The 22,152-nt window shown below is 51.6% G+C and overlaps 1 protein-coding gene and 2 pseudogenes across 1 annotated transcript; 2 read left to right on the top strand and 1 right to left on the bottom strand.

Annotated features, from left to right (window-relative positions):
* Positions 1-5,273: 5,273 nt before the first annotated feature.
* LOC142593182 (syntabulin-like) lies at positions 5,274-8,757 on the top strand (annotated as a pseudogene).
* Positions 8,758-9,058: 301 nt separating this feature from the next.
* Positions 9,059-9,434, bottom strand: LOC142593300 (histone H2A.V pseudogene; annotated as a pseudogene).
* Positions 9,435-11,747: 2,313 nt separating this feature from the next.
* On the top strand, positions 11,748-17,352 carry LOC142593181 (ubiquitin carboxyl-terminal hydrolase 42-like). The gene is made up of 12 exons (XM_075706848.1): positions 11,748-11,763; positions 12,103-12,303; positions 12,756-12,866; positions 12,942-13,044; positions 13,192-13,259; positions 13,421-13,491; positions 14,055-14,137; positions 14,385-14,496; positions 14,817-14,957; positions 15,176-15,276; positions 16,074-16,212; positions 16,381-17,352. Exons 1-12 carry the CDS (start codon positions 11,748-11,750, stop codon positions 17,350-17,352), a joined length of 2,118 nt encoding a protein of 705 aa, XP_075562963.1.
* Positions 17,353-22,152: the final 4,800 nt, after the last annotated feature.

Raw genomic sequence — 22,152 nt, 5'->3', positions numbered from 1 at the left:
TTCCTCGCAACCCGTGTGGATGCAGACACCGCTTCGGCGCCACAGAGTGGGCGCTTTTAACAAATTCCCCGGTCCCGACGCCGGCAGCACCTGAGGGCGGCGGGGCGGGCCAAGATGGCGGCGGGGCGGGCCAAGATGGCGGCGGGGGGCGGGCGGTACTTGTGCACGGCGGGCTGGATCCCTTCCTCGTGCGGGGGGTGCGGGCGCAGCTCGGACCTACGGAGGTGAGGGGGGAACCGGCGCCGGTGCCCAGTCGGGGCGGTCCGGTCCGGTCCGGATCGGATCGGATCGGATCGGATCGGCGGGGGACGCGGGCTCGTTCGCTTCGCGCCCCAGAGCCGGGCGGCCGCGGCGTGGGCCGTGCCGCCAGCTGCGTGGGGCCCCCGGGGTCTGGTCTTGGTCTTAGTCTTGGTCGGAAGGGACCTCTAAGGAGCGTCTGGTGCCGCCCCTGCCGTGGGCAGGGACACCTGCCGCTGGGTCAGGCTGTGTCCCCTCGCCACCCGGGCTGAGCGGAGGTCTGCGCCGCCCTCCTCCCTGCGAAGGGGCGAGCGGGTGCGAGGGGCTGCTGCCAGTGGTCAGGCAAAACACCTTCCCGGTTTGGCTTGGTTTCTGGTTTTCCCCGGAGGTGGGCTGCGCCTCGGGAGAGGTCCTCTTCAGCACGGAGGCGGAGCCGGGCGAGCTGAGGAAAGTGCAGTCTGGAGAGCAACTGTTTGTGCTGCTTAAGAAACACCCCCCGCTTGCAGTTTCTAGAGAGAAAGGTACGGCGCTGACTCCTTCCCTCGGGTCGTCCCCTCCGCTTTGCTCACAGGGTGGGTGCTCAGAAACGTGAAGCCCCAGTTCAAGTCCTCTTTATAAAGGTAATGTTTGATTTATTTAGTTACTGTCAGCCATAGTTGTAATTGACAGCAATCGGTTCTGAAGTAGCCTTCACCCAGATATGTTTTCAGTTCTTTCTGTTGTGCTGAAGGTAGCTTACCCGCTTGTGTTCTGCTGGCACTGTACATAGATGTGTATGTGTAACGCCAGCCCCACGACCCCCCTCCCCCCACCCACCCCCCCCCCCCCCAAAAAAAAAAACCCAAACCCAAGCCCCACCCCATCCTGGAACCGCAGTCCAGTTCTGGATCCGTTGTGTGCATTTTAACGATGAGTCATTTTCTTCTAGGCAAAGTGGATCCAGACGTCCATCTTGCGTCACTTCACACGTTCAGTGCACAGATTTCTTGTAAATCTCAGCTACTGAGGTCCCGTTCTCTGTCAGTGCTGGAGTAAGAATTTCAAGTCAGATGGGTTGATATCTGTGTGCCGGTGGGATTTTATTTGGGAGACCACAAATAGCCTTCAGGCTTTGAGGCTCAAATTTCACCATGATTCTAAATGAGAACTAGAAATACCTTCCCCCTTCCGCCCCCCACCTTGACCAGCTTCAAGGTTTTTAAGGGAACTGGCGTGTCTATTCCTCGTGCCTCTCTTGTCGTAGCCAAGTCAAGTGGACTACCCATGGGCGTAAGTTTGGGCGTGCGTTGGAAACTTTGCAGGATTGAAGGCAGGTTGATGACTAGCAAGGAGAGATTTCCCTTCTAAAAGAATAAACTCGTGGCTTTTATTGTGAGCTGAATTAATGTTTGCGTCTGTCTTTCAATCCTGGAAAGCGTCCCACATCTCTTAGTCCTGCTTTCTGGGGAGGATGGCATGGTAGGCGGGTCCTCCGTCCCTGGGAATGGCTCTCGGAGGTGGTCTGGTTGTCTAGAGCTGCTGAATTGTTCTGCAGAATTCAGCCCTCGCAGGATTTAATCTTGGTTCTGCAGAGCTTGTAATCAGAGGGCTGCCTGGGTCTTTGCTGGTGGGGCGTGTGGGTGTTGAGAGCTCAGCTGTGCCTGTGGTGTCTGCTGGCGCTGTGGTTCCTGGATTTGCGCATTGATGCAATCTGAGCACAGTCTCTGTTAACAGCTGTTCTCAGTCCGTACGTAGGAGAACAGAGTGCTGAGACCGAACTACTTGGCCTGAAACTGCTTTTTCTTCCAGGGAGAATGCTGCATGAGATTAAAAGCCTTTGTCACTGAGGAGCCAAAGTACTGGCTGGATGTTACCTCTATTTGGAGAAACCTTCTTGGGTGTGAGGGGAAGAAAAAAGCCGATGTCTCTCAAGAAAACCCATTGCCTCTCAAGAGAAGATGAGAAGGAGAGACAAATATTGCAACTAAAAGGCGGAAAACAGAACAAGTGCGAGAGACTGCGCCTGAGGAATGCCAAGCGGCAGCTGGAGAGAGGTGTGCGGTACCAGAGGGAAAGAGTGATCCGGACTGCCGGACTGAAAGCAAGACTTCCTTGGGAGAGCCTTCCAAAAGCAGTGGAGAGAAGCCTGTTGCGAATGAGCAGCTTAGCTTGAGTTTGAGAGTTTGTTGTCGTTGTGGTGGAGCGATTGCCAAACTACTTCCTTCACAGGTATGCTAAAGTATGTCTGTTTGAAAAGAATTTAGCAAAGGTGAAGGGCGATGGGTAGTTTATTTGTCGCTTCAGTTGTGTGTTGCATGTTTTAGAATAACAAACCGATGTAAGCTTTTTGTGTCTTTTCTCAAAAAAAAGGCCTGAAGCTGCATTCCCCTCAAACAAGTTTGAAGGGCTGCTGTTAATTTCTGGGCGCTGTTACCCTGAATAGTTTTCAAATCAGTGCCCTTCACTGAGGATAGGCAAAGGTAAGAGGTTGAGGTAGCTGGGCACGTGGAGTCAGAGGAGTGATCTGACAGTAGTTTACAGCTACTTAAAGGGCCATTGCAAGGACAGTGGAGCCAGCCTCCTCTCAGTTGCGGCAGACAGCGTAGAAGAAGGGGCAAAAGCCAGAACTTGCAGCTTGGGTGGGCTCTGGTTGGGCACTGGGGAGAACTTGTTCCCCAGGAGGGTGGTGCAGGCCTGGGATGTGTCCTGGGGGGTGGCTCTTGGTGCTTGGGAGAGAGTGGTGGCGTAGAGACCTCCAGGGGCCCTTTCCGTCCAGCACTCTTCTCCTCTATAGTGTCTTTCTACTGTGAGGAAAATAAAAAAAAAAAAACCCAAAACACCAAACCCCGTGTAGCTGCAGTTTGTGTAGATTTCTCTTACTTGAAGATAACAGTAGTTTAACTAGATTTTTGCTTCCCTGCTAAAGCTAGTACCTTGGGAAGGTGGGGCACGTGAGCCTGCCGCCATGAATGTTAGCTTAAATTTGTGCTGTGTCTTTGAACTCTCATACTCTGAAGGTAGACAGAGCTTTCTAGATGCCATAAAAGCATTAAAACTGTGAGTTGTAGTTGTGCGCTCGCAGGTTTTCTCTTAGGTAATCTAGCTTACAGCCATCGGAAATATTTTGTGCGTGTGGTATACAATTCTGAAACGATGACACCTTTTGTTGTACCTTGGGCGGGGCTTGAACTTTCGCCTCCCGCGCGCCGGTTGAGCGATAGTCATTTTGTCCCGCGGTGTGTCTGCTGTGCCGCTCGCTCGCTCGCTCGCTGTGCCCTGCTGTACGTCTTCTGGTCTTTGTATGAGTTGTTGTCCTAGGGATAGAGAGAGACTCTTTCTTTTCCCAGGACTGTGCCGTGAAGGCTGTGATCTGTAGTTTTGTCAATTCTGTTCTTTGTGCTGCCCGTGACTGTTCTTCCCCCTTGCAGGAGATCGGAAGAGCCGTTGGCATAGCGCTCATGGAGCAGTGTGGGTGGCGGGCTGGTCTGCGGGACCCCGATCTAGAGGTAGCGGTGCTTGTCTGCCAGATGGCCTGTCGCTGCTTCCGGAATTGCCCCCGATCTCTTTTGTTTTGTCCTCCGCTCCCTTTGCGCGCAGAACCGTAGCCTCTCCCCTGTTTGTCTTTCTGCCGCTGAATTCAACTAGGCATCGTCTGGTAGTGCTGAGCAAAGCTTTCCAGTGGCCTGTGTGTGCGCACCTTCCAGAGCGCTTGAGCTCCGGTCCTAACCACGGGAGCGGCCAGCATGGGCCTGTAGGCCAGGGGAAGGATCCATACAGGCGATGTCTCAGGATCTGGCACGCTTACAAACTGCTGGACTCGGATTCTGTTGAAAATGGAGGTCGCCTGAGCCATTGGGCAGCTAGTTTAGCCTCTGTAGAGGCAGAGAGCGAGCAGCAAGGTGGTGTTCTTGAGCTCTTGAGATGAATCCTAGCCCGGTCTCCTGCGTTCCTCATCAGGTCTCTGACCACTCTGCTGTTAGCCCTTATTGAAGCCAAGTACAGTCTCCGTCTCTTTTATTGCCTCGTTTGGTTTTTTGTTTTGTAGTTTTAACAGAAAGGGAAGTCAGTCTTAGCCACTCAGTTGTGGAAGAAAGTTTGTGTTTGAAGATGGCGCTTGGATCGTCAAGTGGGTCTCATTAGATGCCTTTTCCTCTTCCGTTCATCCCTGATAAGCTTAGGCACCCTCTGTTTGTCCTTTTTCTGAGGACCGCTGCCCAAGGCGCCCTAGCGTCGCACAGGGCGATTCTGTATCTCATGTTGCACCGTGAATTTAGTTAGTCAGCAGGAGTGAAGTATTTTTAGGACATAAGCTAACTAAATGGCACTGAAGAGAAAGAAGTGCTCTACAACTTCCGAGAGATAATATTGGAATATAATCCGAACGTAAATATTTTGAGCAAAAGAGGCTTAACAAGTTAGGTAAAACTGATTAGCATTCCTAATTTTGAACCCCAATCCACAAGTTCCCGTTAAATTAAAGTGGCCTAGAAAAGGGACCTTTTAGTTCTGTGTCAGAAATGTTATGATCCACGCCCTTCTGAACAGTTATTGTCGATGTGGCTTAGTAGAGACGTAGGCAATTAGTGGTTGGGCTGTGGCCTCTCAAGACAGGTATCTCCTTTTGTTCACAAGGCTCTCAGGCTGCAGCAAGCACCCAGAGGTCACAGCGCAAACGCAGGATCCAAGAAAGGAGTCAGCAAGTTAGAAAGGAGGCATGGGCAAGTAGAAGGCAAAAGCCTGAATCCCATCTGTCCTAAGTAATGATCTGCTGAGCTCCGGGCTGGCGGCACAGGCCACCTGCGGTTCAGGGTCTCGGGCACAAATCTTCTGCACTTAGGTACTTATCTCCTTCCTTACAAAGGAGAAACAAACAAAAAACAAAATAAAAGGAGATCCCTGAAGATCCCTGAAGAACGTGCAGTGGCTGATGACTTCAGGACTGTCTGTCTTCCCGGCCACTCACAGCTACCTATCTGGTTTAGTGTTTAGACAGCTTTGTGTGTAAAATAAGGCACACAATGTGTTGCGTGATGAGGCTAATCCAATGTGCTTTAACCATGTTGGTTCCCTCCAGCCGAGGCCCTTGTGGTCGGAATAATGGATCCTTATCCTGCAAGCGCAGAGCCAGCCCACGGGCTTCCCGTGAAAAGGACCCCTAGTCAAGACTGTGCAAAACCCAGCGGAGTTCCTGCTGACATCCGCCAGCATTATGGGGCTTCTTCAGCCAGCAGCAGCAACTCGGGCTCCTGCAAAGGAAGCAACAGCGGCCCAGTGATGAGGCGAGTGTGTATTTCAGCATCCCGGTGTTCAGTGGCACTGACTGACCTCCTCTGCACTGTAACGTGGCATCAGCTGTCTGGGTTGCCAAGCAGGTCATCTTGCTCCTCGGCGTCAGTGTGACTCCTCATGTTGGTGGCTCGACAGTCAACGGGGTGCTCCATCCCTATTGTTTCATATGGTATTCATTCATCCATGTTGTTTCAGCACTGTAAAAGTCAAGGTTGCTTTTAGTCAACGCCCTTTGTAGCTGCATTTCCCTCCGAGGCAGGCTCCTTCCTGTGGTTTCATGCCATCAGTTCTCCTGTGCATTCACTGGTTCTTTCGTGTAAGGGTGCTTTTGCTTTGGAGAGAGCTGGGTGGGGTGGTATAGCAACTATAATACACTGGGGTGAAAATTCAGCCTGCCCAGCCTTAGGCACCTCCCTGTGCAGTTTCCTGTACAGGGAAGAAAAGAGATGCCTGCCAGCGCACACAACACATGTTGCAGAGAAGAAATTGCCACCACGCTGCTGCTGTTTCCCTCCCTCCCTCTCTGTCTCTCTCGGGCAATTCAACAGCCAAGCATGTCAGGTGCACACCTAAAGCTAGCTAGGATGAATCTAGGTTTCAGGGTGCTCAGCTTCCTAACTCACGTGTGGAGCTGAACTCGGTCCGTACGCTACCTCACCTGGCCGTCCTGCAGCTGGGCGCCCTTGCCAGCGGCCCGGCTGCCTGCTCGTGGGCACACCACGTGTTTTGGGTGAGGGGGTGGCTCGGGGTTTGAAGTGAAATGTCTCATTTGATGTAATGGCACTGAAGACAAGTACCATAAATAGTAAATTTTGTGCGATAGCCACAAATGAGGCGTTTCCTCAAGTACTTTGATTTGCCAGAGGGAGTCACTTGTGCAGACACTGAGGAGCCCCAAAGGCGTCAAGCTTTGTATCAGTCTGTGGGATGTTTTTCTTTTTGCCAGGACTGAAGAACTGCAGGAGTGATGTTAAGTGAGGGTTTGTTTTGTTGGTTTTTTTTTTTTTTCCTTTTCAGGCAATTGGGGAGATACATTTCTTGTGGTGAATCGCAGCATTAAGCCAGAAAATGCCAAGCCGTATTTGACTGCTCTGCAGCAGAAGGAAGTTCCAGTACAGCATTTGGAAACAAAGCTGAAGGAATCTGAGAGGAGAGGTAAGGAAAGGTAAAGAAAGGTCTATTTCACTTGAGAAATCAGAGTTGGAAAGATGTATTCAGGAGCATTTAGGGGTGGGAATCCAGAACATTTTGACTCATTTCTTGACCGCATCAAGGTTTCATTAAGAAATTTGAAAGACGATCAGGCGGATCAGGTTGTTCTCAGGTACTTCAGGTTTCACGGCGTGCTCAGTGAATACGTACCGTGCAGTTTAGTTATGAATATGGCTGCCTCTTTCCCCTGTTTTGAACTTTCCCAATAGAATATTTTTAAAGGGTAATATTTTCCCAGTGTGATTCAGCATTGAGACCTTTTGTACATAAGCCAGTTTCTACCTGCAAGACCTTAGTCCCCTGTTGTACCTCACTCACTGAAATATGACTGCAAGTGTCATCCTTCTCCCCTAATGAAAGAAAAGCTCTTACACAAACCAGGGTGCCTGCTTGTGTTTTTGTCGCTTAGGTGTTGAATTGTTCACAGTAGCCCTTTGTAGGTACGCTAAGCAAAGAAGCGACAACATGCATTACACAGCAGCAGGTGTCGTCTCTCTTGCTAAAGCCGCTCTCTGAGAGCTGGCTCTCCAGCAGACGCCACCCAAGCAGGCCCAGAGGGGTGTTTGTAAGGAGCCCCAAGGCAGAGTCCCAGGGAGCCCTTGGTCCAGCTTGGGATAGCCCGACCTCTGCGTCTGCGAGGGCTGGATGTCTTGCAGGGGCCCCCTCTCCCCACGTGCTTGCAAGTCAAGGCAGCAGCCTCTGGCTCCGTGCTGGGCTGGGTGGGTGCAAAGCAAGCCAGGGGCCTGCAGCCCCGAGCCATCCTGCTGTCTGAGGCCAGCGTTGGCTCTGGCTGTATGTGAGGAGCTGCTGGCAAGCACGGGGGATGCGTGCAGGCAGCTGCTTCTCGTCTCCTCCAGGGCCGGGCAGTCGGTGAGACGTTAAGCACTGTACTGGCTGGCCCTAACCTAGAGGCCCCCGCTTGCACCTCAAAATGTCCAGGATCACAGCACAGCCCCGGAGGCTGCTGGCTGTGTGGCGAGGTCGGTGACTCCAGTCAGCAGTCAGCCGGCGTGTCTTGGCAGCCGGCTTACGTCTCCGCCAGCTGTCCCGGAGGCGGCAGGAAATGGTGCACGGAGGAATGTGCTTCCTTCTTGGAGCATCTCTGCAGCATAGCCATCCCAGTGCGGTGGAGCCTCACGTTGACTCTGTAACGAAACAGTGTCGCAATATTTTTATTTTGCTGCAGGGAAACAGAAGTAGAAGGGCTGAAAGCTCATCTGGGACACGTGAAGGAAGAGTGGATTGTAGAAGAGTGTAATGGTGTGGAGGTGGAGCTGGCCTTCTTGGAAGCAAGAAGGGAAATTCAAGAACTGAAGCAGGCTATTGAACAGCTTGTCTGAGAACGACAAAAAAAAAAATCAGAAATACTTCCTAGACATAAGCGTTGAAAACAAGAAACTGGAGTCTCTGCTGCAGAGCGTGGAGATGGCTCAGAACAGCTCTGTGAGAGATGAGCAGTGCCCGGAGTACACGTATGACTCGGAGGGGAAGGCGTTAGCGTTGTGTGCCACGGTGCCAGGCAGCCTCATCACGGAGGACCAAGCTCTGGAGGAGGTGGCAGGTAGTGGGCTGCTTCTTAACGAGGGCACGGCTAACGAGACTGATGCATTTGAAGAGAGTTTGACCGCCACAAGCTCTGAGGTGAGCGATCCAGCTCCCTCCAGTTCTGCAGTGAATCGAGAGACGCTTGAAAATGTTCTGGATGAAAAAGTAACTACTTCCCAGGAGGAGGAGGAGGAGGAGGAGGAGGAGCGGGGAGGTGGGAGAATGAGCAACGTGGTGGTGGAACAGGCCACGCAGACTGATGTGGCGCCATATAGCCTAGGTGTGGAGCAGCTCTTTCAAAACACCTTCAGAGCTCAAGATACGCGTGCCTGCCAGCCAGCAATCAATCAATTAATCGCCATCCTTCTGTCCATCTCCCTTGAAACATGGTGGAGCTTCAACTACTGCTTGGGCTCTTCCTCCCCATCCTGCACTGCCCTGCTGCCCCCAGATATTCATAGGGTATCTCCCCTGCCCTTTCCAGAGTGCAGGTAGCATGGCAGCGCTGGGAGGAGGTCGGTTCCATTTTTGTATAAAACCCAGGGGAGCAGCTGAGCCCCTCAACCACCACACCAAGGGGTGCCGCCCGACGAGGTACAACTTTGTGCCAAACTTTGAATCTAAAGCCCCTACCGATGTTTCCTCCTCTCTACAGTCAATTGTGTGTGCTCTTCCTTTGAACTATTCCTTAAAAAAAAAAAAATTCCACATATCCCCAAGATTTCTTCTGTGCTAGGTAGAGTACGATGATGGCAGGGAGGGGGCTGCTTTTTTTTTCCCCTCTCCATGCTGTTTTTTATTGTCCCTTCATTCCAATGGGGGACTTGTGGATGTGGGGGATGGCACCTCCACCGGCGATGGTGGCTTTGATCAGGGAATCCAACTCTTCATTGCTGCGGATTGCCAGCTGCAAGTGACGAGGAGCGATCCGCTTGACTTTGAGATCCTCTGACGTGTTGCCTGCCAGCTCCAGCACTTGGGCGGTGAGGTCCTCAAGGATGGCAGCGCTGTAGACGGCAGCGGTGGCACCCACTTGCCCGTAGGCTGGCGGTGCGAGTGTTCAAGTGTCTGTGGATCCTGCCCACAGGGAAGTGCAGCCCAGCTCTCTGTGAGCGCGACACTGCCTTTGCCTTGGCCTTCCCACTGTGCTTTCCTGCTTTGCCACCAGCCATGGTGCCACCGCCACGTCCCGAGCTCCGGTCCCGAGTCCACGCGGGAGCCGCCACAGGAGCCGCCAGGCAATAAGCCTCTGGAGCGGGAGGCGATGTGTGCGTGAGTGAGGAGCGGGCAGCAGAGGCACACCCTGCTCAACATCCAGCTGGCAGGATCCTCTGCTTCCCTGGGAGGCAACGGGCACTGCTGGCTCCCGAGGCCTGACCCTGAAGCGAGCTTGGCTGTGAGGTGACTTTGCACATATAGCCCTGCAAGGACCCAGTCAGCAGTGCCTGCGGAAAGCGCAGAGAGCCGCCTGCAGTTGTCTGCTGGCGGAGGGGCTGCCTTTCAACGGGGAATGAACTGAAGGACAAGGAGCCCCCAGGGCCAGGCGGCTGTTCGACCCATCGCCCCCAGCCCCACAGCCCTGATGCCACCACAGACAGAAGCCAGGTATGGGGTTGCGACTGGGAGGGGAGCACGGTGCAAGCTCCTTGGGCCCTGCCCCGATGGGACACAGCCTAGTCAGGAGAAACGCCCAAGCCGGACTGGAGGGCAACGAGAGAGGCCAGGGCAAGAGGGACTGTGGAGCAGGGAAAGGCGGGGGCAAACCGGGACCCCCAGCTGGGCACAGACAAAAATGTCTGCTCTGAGCGGGGCTGGGGCAGGGGCAAAATGAGATGCCCTGAGCAGGACAGGGACAAAACTAAATGCCCCAAGCGGGGCATGAGCAAAGCGAGCCACCCCAGATTTGGGCAGGGGTGTAACGAGCCACCTGAGCAGGGCCGGAGTAAATCCAGGCACCCTGTGTGGAGAAGGGGCAAAATGAGCCTCCGCAAGCAAGAGAGGGGAGAAACTGAGCTGTCCCGAGAGGGACATGATGAAAACCAGGAACCCGAGCAAGGCAGCAGAGAAACTAGATGCCTCAAGCGAAATCTAAAAAGAAAAAAGGCTCCCCGAGTGGAGCAGGGGCAAAAGTAACTTCTTTGGTAGTGCTAGTTCAGAGTCAGCCCGTGGCTGTGTCTTGGGGGGAGCAGATAAAGTTCATTGGAAATGAACCTGTAAGAGACCGGGTGCTTTGCTCCACTCGAGTCTCACGGACACAGCCCTGCACCTGAGAAGAGTGGAAAAGAAGCCCTCAGCCGCCCGAACGTGCCAGCCAAAGCTGTGAACAGGCACGCTTGCAGCCCTGAGCAGATTTTGATTCATCTGGCTGGCGCGGCCCCAGGAAGAGGCAGGAGCTCTGCCGGCAGGCAAACAGCCCTTCGCTGGCAGCGCGTGGGGAAGCCCAGCGGCTGCTGGCTGCGGCAGGCGCCCGGGATGTGTTGGATGCGTGGCTCCACGGCCTCGAGGGGGCACGTCCCCGTGCGGCCCCGTGTCACAAAGGGGCAGTGATGCGACACCCGCCCGGTGATTATGAGCTCACCTGGCCAGGGCTTGCCATCCTGAAAAGCGGGCCAGGGAAAGCTAGTTGGGCCGAGCTGGCCTTCGGGATAACTTGGCTCATTCCATTGCTACTTGCGTGACTACTCTTTTCCAGCCATTTATCGTCTGGATAAATCGCCCACTTCTTCTCAGCTTCCCTCCTCTTGCAAAGGTAATTACACTTTGGCTTTCAGGACAGGTCGTAGAGATACGGGACAAAAGTATCGGCTGGTCTATACCTTCCGAGCTCTAGGCTGAGCTATTACACCTTTACAGGCTGGCCGGATATGCGCTGCGGGTAGAGTTCCTTTGTGCTGATACTTATTTCTCTACCATACCCTAGGATAGGTAAGTAGGGGGGTGGCAGTGTAGTCTGAGGCACTGGGCTCAGCCAAGAATGACAAGCAGTTTTCCCACCCTGACTGATGCGGTAGGAAGGCAGGCAGAAACGGAGCATGGCAAAGGCAGCCGCTAAAGTAGCGGCCGGAAGCCGGTCGGTCCTGCATACAAGGTGGGCAAGTGTGGGCTGGAGAGCCAGAGGGCTCTGCTGCTAACGCTAGCCACAGGTGAGCCGCAGGTGCTCTTCAGAGAAGGTGACACGCAATGCAGTCTTTCAAAAGGGCCTTGGTAATTGCTGTCAATTGGAGTCCTGTGACAGGGACAGCAGGGCCGTCGGCCTGCAGGCTCCGCAGCAGTTCCACGTACCACTGAAACTCTTTCGATGGCGGCTGCTGTTCTGCGGGCTGCGTTTGGGTTTGGGTTTGGGTTTTTTAATCATTTTGTTGAGCTGCGATTATTTCTTTGCAATCAGGGGACGGCATTGGCGCTGATCTCTTTCTGGAGCGTGTCCTGAGATCCTTTGTCATCCGAAGCTTTCCCCTGTGTTCCTGAGAGGAGCGATGGCCGCAATGGGGAACGACTCCTGTGAGTAACGGCTTCATCAGCAGGCTTGGACTTTGTGACTCCCCAAAGGCAACGGACGTGGCTGGTGCTCCATCCCTGAATGTTGATGTGCTGACAGCCTAGCGTGAATTCTGGGGCGTTTCCTGATAGCAGCCAGACTTACCCAGCTGTTTTCCATTAGACACATGAAAACGCGTTTTGTCACTCCTCTGCCACTATGTACGAGACTCTGAAAGACGACATTGCCCGTAGAAAGATCCTGACATCAGTAGGGTTACCTTCTGTGCTAGGTGCTTGCCCAAGACATGCTTTTGTGCAACAATGTCGTGTCATCTCTTTGCAAATGTCATTGCCCTGCAGTCGTCGCCGAGGGAATGGCTCCGCCACAAAGGGTCCTCTTTCCTCCGGAGAAGATTTGCCTGGACTGGCAGCACAGACAGAGAGCTGGAGCGGGACTCTACAACCTGGGCAATACGTGCTTCCTCAACTCCGTCCTGCAGTGCCTGACGTACACACCCCCTCTGGCCAACTACCTGCTCTCTCGTGAGCACAGCCAGTCATGTGAGAACTTTTATGAACAACTCCTTGTAAATCTGTGGGACACTTTGCAAGGATTCCCAGAATCTGGAATTTGATCTACCAGAAAAGCAGCCCTTCTTTGTCAACCCCCCGAGGTGGTGTTCTTTGAACACTCAAGCCTAGAAGCCGCCCCTCGTGTCTAGGTGTGTTGATCTTCAGAAAGGCACCTCTTTCTAGCCCCAGGTCTCAGTCCCTATTCCGACAAGTTAAGCTCTCTTTGCTTATTGCACAGAAAACTTTTGTCAGTTTAGCATCCCTCTGAAGAAAGTTTTCTAGGCACTAAAATAATGTCCGGGGCTTGTTGGGACATTGGCACCTTGGGAGAGGAGGAGTGGAGACTGTTCTTAGAACTTCAAGATCTCCATTACGTTTCCCATCGCTGTGGATATTTTGCTAACCCGAGGAGCTTGCTTCCCTCCCTCCTCCCGCTTCAGGTCATCAGCAAGGCTTCTGCATGATGTGCGTAATGGAAGCGCACGTTAACGAGGTCCTGCGTTCCTCAGTCTGTGCCATCCGGCCTAGCGGTGTCATCAGTGTCCTCACACGTAAGTCATTTCAGGTGCCCCTACAGGTTTTCTTGCCTTCTTGTAGGAGAGATCTACTAACTTCTTCTTTTGTAGGAATAGGAGAACATTTCCAGCTTGGCATGCAGGAAGACGCCCACGAGTTCTTACGCTATACTGTCGATGCCATGCAGAGAGCCTGTCTGAGTGGAAGCAGCGAGTAAGCACAAGCCGATTACCTTTTCAGTGTTCCCGAGCCCTTTGCACTCCTTGAGGTACTCCCATCGAGGAGAACCTACGCCCAGGGCTTTCAGACAAAGCAAAACTCTTGGAGGAGATAACTCTCTGCCTTACCATTTCTTTCTAGCTTGGACGTCTCTTCTCAAGCAACTACCATCGTCCATCAAATATTTGGGGGCTTTCTGAGATCCAGAGGTACTTTCCCACAACTGTTGCTCTCCCTGGAATTGTCTGTGCCCTCCCGTCTGCCCGTGATAAACGGCTGATGGTGTGACTGGCGTAGTAGGCCTGAAGGACAGAAACGGGCAGAGTCAGTCAACTTCCCCTGTCGCTGAGCATTTTGATTTGCCTTCCAGTCACGTGCTTGAGCTGCAGAGCAGTGTCCGATTCCTATGAGGCCTTCCTGGATGTCCCTTTGGATATAAAAGTAAGAGGGTTTGTAATTGTGCTTCAAACGTCCCAAGACCCCTGTAGCTTTCCAGAATCGAGGCATTTGGCTTAAAAACGTAGAGTGCAAACATAAGAGAGCTTGGTGGCGGGTGGGCAGTGGAATGGAATGGCCTGTGTCCTTCTGGGGAGGCCGTGGCAGCGGTCTGCATGTAGGTGCTGGCTTTAAGCTGGACAAGTACAAATTATCCTCTCTGCACCCTTGACGTACTCTCATCCGTCTTCCTTTTGCCCTCCTCAACACCCGTCTGGCTCCCAGGCTGATGGGTTGTGGTGTCTTCATTATTGATGACCCTGCACAGCATTGGTAGCTGAACTGTGCGGTGCCACAGAGAGGTAGCTCCTGATAGCGCCGGGAATCCCTGGGAATTGAGGGAAGTGTTCAGCATAATACCCTCTTTGTGCCTCCTTCTGGACACTGCTTGCGGGTTTCAGGGTGGGTCTCCTCAGCCTCAGCTACCTGGGTCTTCCTGTCAACTCCTAGTAAGTGTCTGGGCGAGGGTGATGCCCTGAGCTCAGGGCTATCCTTTCTCGCTCATCCAGGCGGCCTCATCTGTCACCGCAGCTCTGGAGGACTTTGTGAGACCCGAGCAGCTGGATGGCGAAAACTGCTTTAAATGTAGCAAGTAAGAGGATTACTAACGACATACTAATACTAGGTGCTGCGTGAAGGTGCCGCATGTCATGCGGCATAAGTCATCTTTTCACGTAGGTTAGATGCACAATAATGAGATGCAGCTTTTGTTTAATACGGCCTTCTGGTACTGAATAGACTTAAAATAGCATAAGGATGTGTGAGAAGGGAAAGCTTGTCTGGCCTTCTTGGGGCAAGAGAGGTGCATTTCAGCACTCATCTCTGTGCTTGGTTACAAGGTGTGACAAGATGGTTGCTGCCTCCAAGAGCTTTACGGTCCATCACGCGCCCAAGGTTCTGACGGTGTGTCTGAAAAGGTTTCAAGATTTCACTGGCAGGAAGATCAGCAAGGTGTGTACGCAACTGGAGCGCAACTTTCTCTTCCCGGAGCAGGAGATTTCCAAAGCAGTACGCTCTTTCACCGGTTGTTCGTGTTGGGATTTTTGTGTTCCCTTCTGGGGAGACGAGAGTTCCCGCGGGAAGACAAGCACATGCTCTGCTCCGACAGAGCTGTTTGGACCGCGAACAGTTTCCTGCCCCCCAAACCATGGATGTTGCTTTAAGGGAAAACAAGTGTTCATGAGCCAAAAAGATGTATTTACACACCGCTAGCCTTCAGTCTTGGAAGGCTATTTCAGGATCATTTCTGAGCCCTCTGGGTCTCTCCGTAGGTTGTGGAGTATCCTGAATACTTGGATCTTCGGCCATACATGTCTCGGACAGCTGGAGAACCGCTCCTCTACGCCTTATATGCTGTCCTGGTACACAGCGGTGACAGCTGCCATGCAGGACACTATTTCTGCTACACAAAGGTAAAGAGCAACTTCCTTCCTAGCAGGGGAAATATGTGTGCTGGGGAAGAGAAACTTTCACGGCAGTGTTACTGGCAGCCACGGCTTTGGGGGAGAAGGTCTCTTCAGGGGCTGGATTGGATTTGTTTTGGTGTACTCTTGGTCCTGTAGTTTTCTGCCTGTGTTTTTGTGGAGAAACCATGCAGTTCACCTCCAGGTATCGATGCCTTTCTTTGCAGGCCAGCAACGGACTGTGGTACAAGATGAACGACATGGCTGTGGATGGTTGTGGCATCGACAGAGTTCTCGGGCAGCAAGCCTATTTACTCTTTTACGTCAGGTCATAACAAGTATTAAAAAAACTGTTCAGAATATGTTTCCTTTTCCTGGCTTTGCTTGTTTCTTCTCATCCTCTGGAGTGTTTCTCTTTCTGTCATAGGAGACAGTTAGTACCTGCATCATTCAGTGCTGTCCAACGTGAACTACCCCACGTCAGTCCTTATCTTCCCTTGCTGGGCTTTAGGCTGCTGCCCCGGGGGTAAACGGCTACTTGTCTGCTATCTGAAGCTGGCTAATGTTGAGAAGAGTACTTCAAGCAAGGGGCCCTACAGCAAAGATGGGGAGGGACTCTTTATCAGGGAGTGTAGTGATAGGACGAGGGGTAACGGTTTTAAACTGAAAGAGGGAAGATTTAGATTAGAAATTAGGAAGAAATTCCTTACTGTGAGGGTGGTGAGACACTGGAAGGGCTTGTCCAGAGAAGTTGTGGATGGCCCGTCCCTGGAAGTGTTCAAGGCCAGGTTGGATGAGGCTTTGAGCGACCTGGTCTAGTGGAAGATATCCCTCCCCATGGCAGCGGGGATGGAACTAGATGATCTCTAAGGTCCCTTCCAACCCAAAATATTCTCTGATTCTCTGACTCTATGAAATGGAAGCCGTAGCGGGTATAAAGACCCTCGAGGACTTGCTCTGGCAGGGGCAGACGTGGTGGGAAGACCCCAATCGAATTTCCTATTTGTAGTCTTGGTTACGTCTTCTCTCTGTCGTAGAAACCGCTCCAAGAAAATGACTGAGCCCCAGAGGAGGCTGCAAGAAGAGCCCTAAACAGAGATCCTTTTTTTTTTTTTTCCCCTCCAGATGCCCTGAGTTGAAAATTGGAGAAAGGGCTTCTTCCTCACCGGCACCATCATATGCCCGTTTCTTCCTCAGTCTGTGGGGGGCCAAGAGCAAGCAGGCGGCTTCTGTGGGACCACAGGGTCTGCCTCACAGGACTAAGGTAATTCTGGGGAGGCGGGTCAGGGCACCAGATGGACAGTGGATTTCTTTGTGGGATCTGGGCATTGCTCTCTTTTCCCGGTCACACAGCCGCAACGCTGCTCCCTCTCAAAGCATGCCACCTAGATCCATCCCATTTGTGCGCCTTTGGCCCCTTCTGCCTTTGCAGCCCTCCAGGAGAGCCTTTGGGCGGCCCTTAGCTGTCCCCTCACAGAGCTTCTGGGGTTTCCTCACTGTTCTGGTCCTTTCAGGAGGAAAGGGCAGGACCTTGGCACAGCTCTCTTTGCAGGGCATGGCGGTGGGCATGGAGGACTCTCCAGAGGACAGCAGCTCCTCTGCAACAGCCAGCACGAGCCAGCTAACCTCGGCAGGTGCACGGCAGGCATCTGCAGGCTGGCCGTGCTCCATCTGGACAGGCAGGCTCAACATCGCCTCCTGCGTGGGCTTCTGCTTGCATCGCTTCTTCTGCGGCTGTAGAAGGCTGGTGTCTGGAAGGAAAGATGCGTGCCCGGTCTGCTGTCAGCCAGTTGACCGTGTGCCACACAGCGTGCAAGAAGACGACGACACCACCAAAGAGGAGCAGGGATTCAGCCCTTCCTCCCGCCGCCAGAGGAAGGGTGCCCGGGAGAGGGTCCGGAGCAGATCCCCGCAGTGGGGAAAAGATCTCCGCAGCTGGTTTGTGGACACCACGGACTATGACCCCTCAGCAGGGAGAAGGAGGAGGAGAACTAGCCTGGCAAGTCGTGACTGCGCTCCCAGGGTGAACGCAGCTCCAGGGCGCTCCAGCGGCATCTCCCAGTCGGCTCCCACATGCAATGCTGCTTGGGAGCAAACCCTGCCGATGCAGAGAGAACAGAGCAGATCCCTGCGGCGTGCCTATGATCTCCGCAGCCGGTTTGTGGAGATCACGGACTACAGCTGCTCAGCAAGGTGCAGGGGGAGGAGGAGGAGAGCAAGGTCTCCCCGTCGTGACCGAGCCCCAAGGGGTGATGCAGCTGCAGGGCCCTCCACCACCAGCTCCAAGTGGGCTCCCGCAGCCAGGGCTGCTCGGGAGCAAACTCAGCTGAGGCAGAGAGAGCGGAGCAGATCGCCACGGCGGGGCTGCGATCGCCACAGTCAGTTTGCGGACATCAGACTGTGACCCCTCAGCAGGGAGGAGGAGGAGGAGGGTTTCAGCGCCCCAGAGATGCACGTTGGACAAACACTCGGGGCGCTGTGGTGGTGACGGGGGCACATTGCGACCCTGGATGAAGGAGGAGCACAGCATCTGACTTCTGCAATGCCAGCGAGAGGAGAGGAGAGGAGGAGAATCCAGGAAGCAGTGCCCCCAGCAGGGATCAAGCTGCACAAAGGGCACCAGCGGCCCACCCTGTCCCTCCTCCCAGTGCTGCCTCTGGCCAGGAAGTGCTCAGAGAGACCTTCTAGACACTCAGACAGCTCCACCGGCTGGCCCACCTGCCCACAGGTGCCTCAAGGAAGAACTTTAATCCATGTTCAGCTTTTGGGATGGCCCTGCAAAAATAATACTCATTTGGAACCAACAGGCAGAACAGCCAAAGCCAGAAGTAAAAACAGCTGTTGGCCTTGCATATGTAATTTACGGGGTGTTTCCTTCTCTGTAGGTTTTGGGGCAATAGGTGGACAGAGCCAGTGTGGGAGGTTTATGTCTTGGGATTTTGAAAGCAGTGTGCTTGCATATGCCCATCTTGCAACCCCTTTTTAAATACGGAGTTCTGGTCACTGGAACGGGAGTGGGCTGGATGAGCCGACAGTGAGCGGGACTGAAACGGGCTGAGTGGCCGGGCCCCGAGGGCGCTGCTCAGTGGCAGCCAGTCTAGTCAGAGACCAGTAACTAGCGCTGTCACCCAGGGGTCAGTACGGGTTCCAGTCGTGTTTTAGTAGCCCCCCCCAAATCTAAGAAAGAGCTGCGAGGATTTTGGGGGATGGCTGGATGGTGCAGACTCCGGTTACCAAATTTTAGTCTGATTGCCAGGCTGGTATGTGAATCTATGAAGGGACCCGGAGAAATTTTAGAATGGACACCAGAGTGCCGAAAAGGATTTGACTCCATCAAAACTGAATTGATGAGGGCTCCTGCTTTGGGTTTGCTGGATTTAACCAAACCTCTAAAGATAGAAGAGTAAATAAATACAGTAGGCAAATAAGTACTGTAAGTACAGTACTTACTTTCAGTAAGTACCTACTTACAGTAAGTAAGTAAATACAGACTCCAAATACGCATTTGGAGTGGTCCACACGCATGGGGCTATTTGGAAACAACGTGGGTTGCTATCTTCTCAAGGAACCCCTATTGAATATGGACCGGAAATTTTAGAATTGTTGCAAGTTGTTCTGGGACCGAGAGAAGTTGCAATCATGTGTGGCAAAGCTCATCAGAAAGGACAAATGGGAATCATTAAAGGAAATGGAAAAGCAGAGGAAATAGCCAAAAGAGTTGCGGAAAGGGCATCGCTAATTGAAGCATTGGTCCCATCAAGAAAAGTTCAGTGGGAACCTCCAAACTATTCTAAGGAGGAGGATCAGCTTGCCAAGTATTTAGAGTGTACCAAGTCAAGGAAGGATGGTGGATAACCAAAGATGGGCAAGTATTGGTTACTACCCCAGTGGTAGGAGAAATACTGAAGAAGACCCATAGTGAATCCCATATGGGAGCGGATGCTCTGGTCACAAGTATCAAAAGATACGCTGTAGGACCGAAGATGCAAACTTTTGCAAACTTTGTTGTGAAGCAGTGCCCGATAACTATGTTGTTGTAAGAATAACCCCAAACTACAGAAAAGATCTCCTCCTGGAGAGGTCAGGAAGGGCCACATGCCTGGGGAATACTGGCAAATTGTTTTTTCTGAACTGCCAAAAAGCAATCAGTATAGCTAGCTGTTGGTGTTACCAGACACCCTTTCAGGATGGCCTGAAGCTTTCCCGTGTTGTACCAATAAGGCTAGAGAAGTAGTAAGGATATTGTTAAAGGAGATAATTCCTAGATTTGGGGTACCTGAAGGAATGTCCGCTGAAAATGGGCCACACTTTACAGCTCAAATAGCTCAGGAAGGTGCAAAGTTTTTACAAATGACATGGGACCTACATGCTCCTTGGAGACCACAATCAAGTGGCAAGGTCCAATGAATGAATAAGACTCTGAAAAGACAGTTTTCAAAACTTTGTCAGGAAACTCAAACGACGTGGACAGATGTGCTACCAATAGCATTGCTAAGAATTCGAGTCACTCCCCGAGCTAGCGAAGGAGTTAGTCCTTTTGAGGTTCTGTATGGGAAACAGTATCCCATAAATAGTTTAACTGGGAAAGGTGATCAAACGCGTATTACGGGAAACCAATTGTTATCCCGTTACCTGTTATCTTTGGAACAGGCTTTGTCTTCCCTTCACGGGTATTTAACTGAAAGGGCGCCAATACCCTTAGACACTCCAGCTTGTTGCCTTATGCTCAGAGACAAAGTCCATATCCAAACGTGGAAGGATGAACCTTTAAAGGAACGATAGAAGGGACTTTACCTGGTTTTGCTAATTACCCACACGGCTATCAAAGAAAGAGGCATTGACTCCTGGGTTCATCGTACCTGGGTTAAAAAAGCCAAAAAGCGCCGACGGAACAATGGAGCTCTGAGAAGACAGGAGAAACTAAGATAAGAATTTTCAAGAACACATAAACTGTTTTTGCGTCCCAAAGGGATTTTGAACTTGATTGTAAAAAAAAAAAAAAATATATATATATATTCACGTAGAGCCTTCGATCCTTTGCCAAGTGGAAAGCAGAATGTGTGTGGTGAAAGTTTTCATCATGTACTCCTACATTAATTGCAGTAACACAAATCTTATTCTGAAGTTGGTCCGAGACTTTGGTAAACTTCAAAACTGGACTTCAGTGACTGCGTGTTTACCTACTCCTAAGTCCGCAGAGAATCCCATTTCATGGGGGGGGTACTAACGACAAACCTAACTAAAACAGGGGAAGACATGTGGAGAAGGGAACTTAATGGGTCCACCACATGGTACAATAAGGAAGGAAAATAATGCCCTCAAATGGACTCCGAAAGGTGGTACGGTGGAAAACTGTAATATCAGCAAAGCTGAAACTCCGTGGGCTAAAGAAGTAATATATAGACCGTCAGGAGATCAGTGTAGTAATAGGCCGTGGGGCTGTCAGATACCCCAGCTTTGGGAAGTGCCGGGAATATAACCAACCGACAGATTGGTGTTTTGTTTGGGAAGGAAATGAAGGTATTCCTGATGAACCCTTGCAAGTGCAGTTAACTTATCCCAATCTCGATAGGTCAAGAACTGCCTCTGGAAAAACAAAGTCAAACTGGAATTGTACTAGAATCTTTAACTGTAATAGCTCAGAACCACAAGTGCAGCGAGTGTATCCGGTTGCTATGGCCCTAAGGTTAGGATGCATATGCAGGAATTATGTAACTCCATTAAATGATACCTGGTCGCATCTGACTAATAATGACCCTTGGAGCGGCCTAGATCGTACCCAGATGACAGTCCCGGCCTTAGGATATACGGTATGGATAAGCAGTGATGGGGAGTGGGTAACTCATCTCCCCCTTTCAGATGAGAATAAATACTGGACCGTAGGACTGCTAACTTTGTCCCTTATGGAGAAAATCTCCATTAAGCTGAGGAATTTGGGGGAGAATCAAAAGATCAGTCGAGGACAATTGGCAACACCCAAGTACTGGAACCAAGGTAGCGTGGATATTTGGACCTGTATTGACTCCTCAGGTTTCAGAATAGATTAGCCATTCAGAATTTAACCTTGCAGATGGAAGCATTAGCGAATGCAACTCGGACTGGTCTGTCAGATTTAAACCTCCAGTTACAAGCCACCTCTAAAATGACACTGCAGAACCGTTTGCCTCTGGATTTATTATTATTGCACGAACATGGAGTGTGGTGGATACCTGAATCTTTTAAACGGTAGGTGTGGTGTCCACATTCCAAATGTAACTAAAGATTTGGACCATCAACTAGATGATATCAAAGGAGTAGCCAAAGCAAGCAGGGAACTAAGAGCAGGGTTAGAAGGAGGCTGGTTAAACAAAATCCTGAACGGACTGGGATACTCATTAACCGGATGGTTAGAGAGCTCATTTCACACTCTTAACTGTTGTAATAAGAACACTGCTCATTATTTGTATTGCTGTGAATTGTTTAAAGAGAATGCTGTTACAATTAACTAGAGGACAGTCCATTATGTTAGCACGGGTACATAGGGAGACTTAGGAAGCTCTTAGAAAGCCTCGTAGTCTCAAAGTGGGGAACTGATGTCTCAAGCAACATAATGTCGCGGTCAGCTAGTAGCGAATGATATTTACCCAAGGACAAAATGTTAGATAAAGCAGAAAGTTATCACTCACAAAGAAATACCTGGGCAGCAGAGCATGGAATTGGACGCAAACTGAAAGAGTATATGAACTTTAAATGAACTACGCTCATTTGCATGGAAAAAAACACACCTCTGTGCCAAAATATTCTTGCCTCCACGTGAAGACCCTTATGCAACATTGTGTCTTTCAGTCAAGGAGAAGAGACTAAGAACCCACGATGGTACGATAAGCAAATAGAAAGGAGTGATATGTAGCAACATAAGTATACATATGTTAAACTATTACTGTAAGGGTGTGCTAGCTTTGTGGAATTGCCACCTAGCACCCATCTCTGCACAGAAATGAAATAAACTGGATATCTCGACTCGGTGGATTGGATTCTCGACTGCTCGACTCAATTGGTTTATCGCACACCGGGTAACAAACTCCCTTTGTGAGACAACGCTACTGCGTCAGAGCTTCACAAGGGACAAGTTCGGTCCCCTCGGCCAATAGGAAAGTTGGGTGTGAAGGTGTATGCTGCTTCACTCCTCCTCCCATGTCTTTAATACACAAATTTAGCTCCCGTC

The sequence above is a fragment of the Pelecanus crispus genome, chromosome 3, assembly GCF_030463565.1.
Source record: "Pelecanus crispus isolate bPelCri1 chromosome 3, bPelCri1.pri, whole genome shotgun sequence".
In the NCBI taxonomy this organism is placed as follows: Eukaryota; Metazoa; Chordata; class Aves; order Pelecaniformes; family Pelecanidae; genus Pelecanus; species Pelecanus crispus.
The sequence above is the reverse complement of the archived record's forward strand: the minus strand, read 5'-3'. Positions and strand labels throughout refer to the sequence as shown.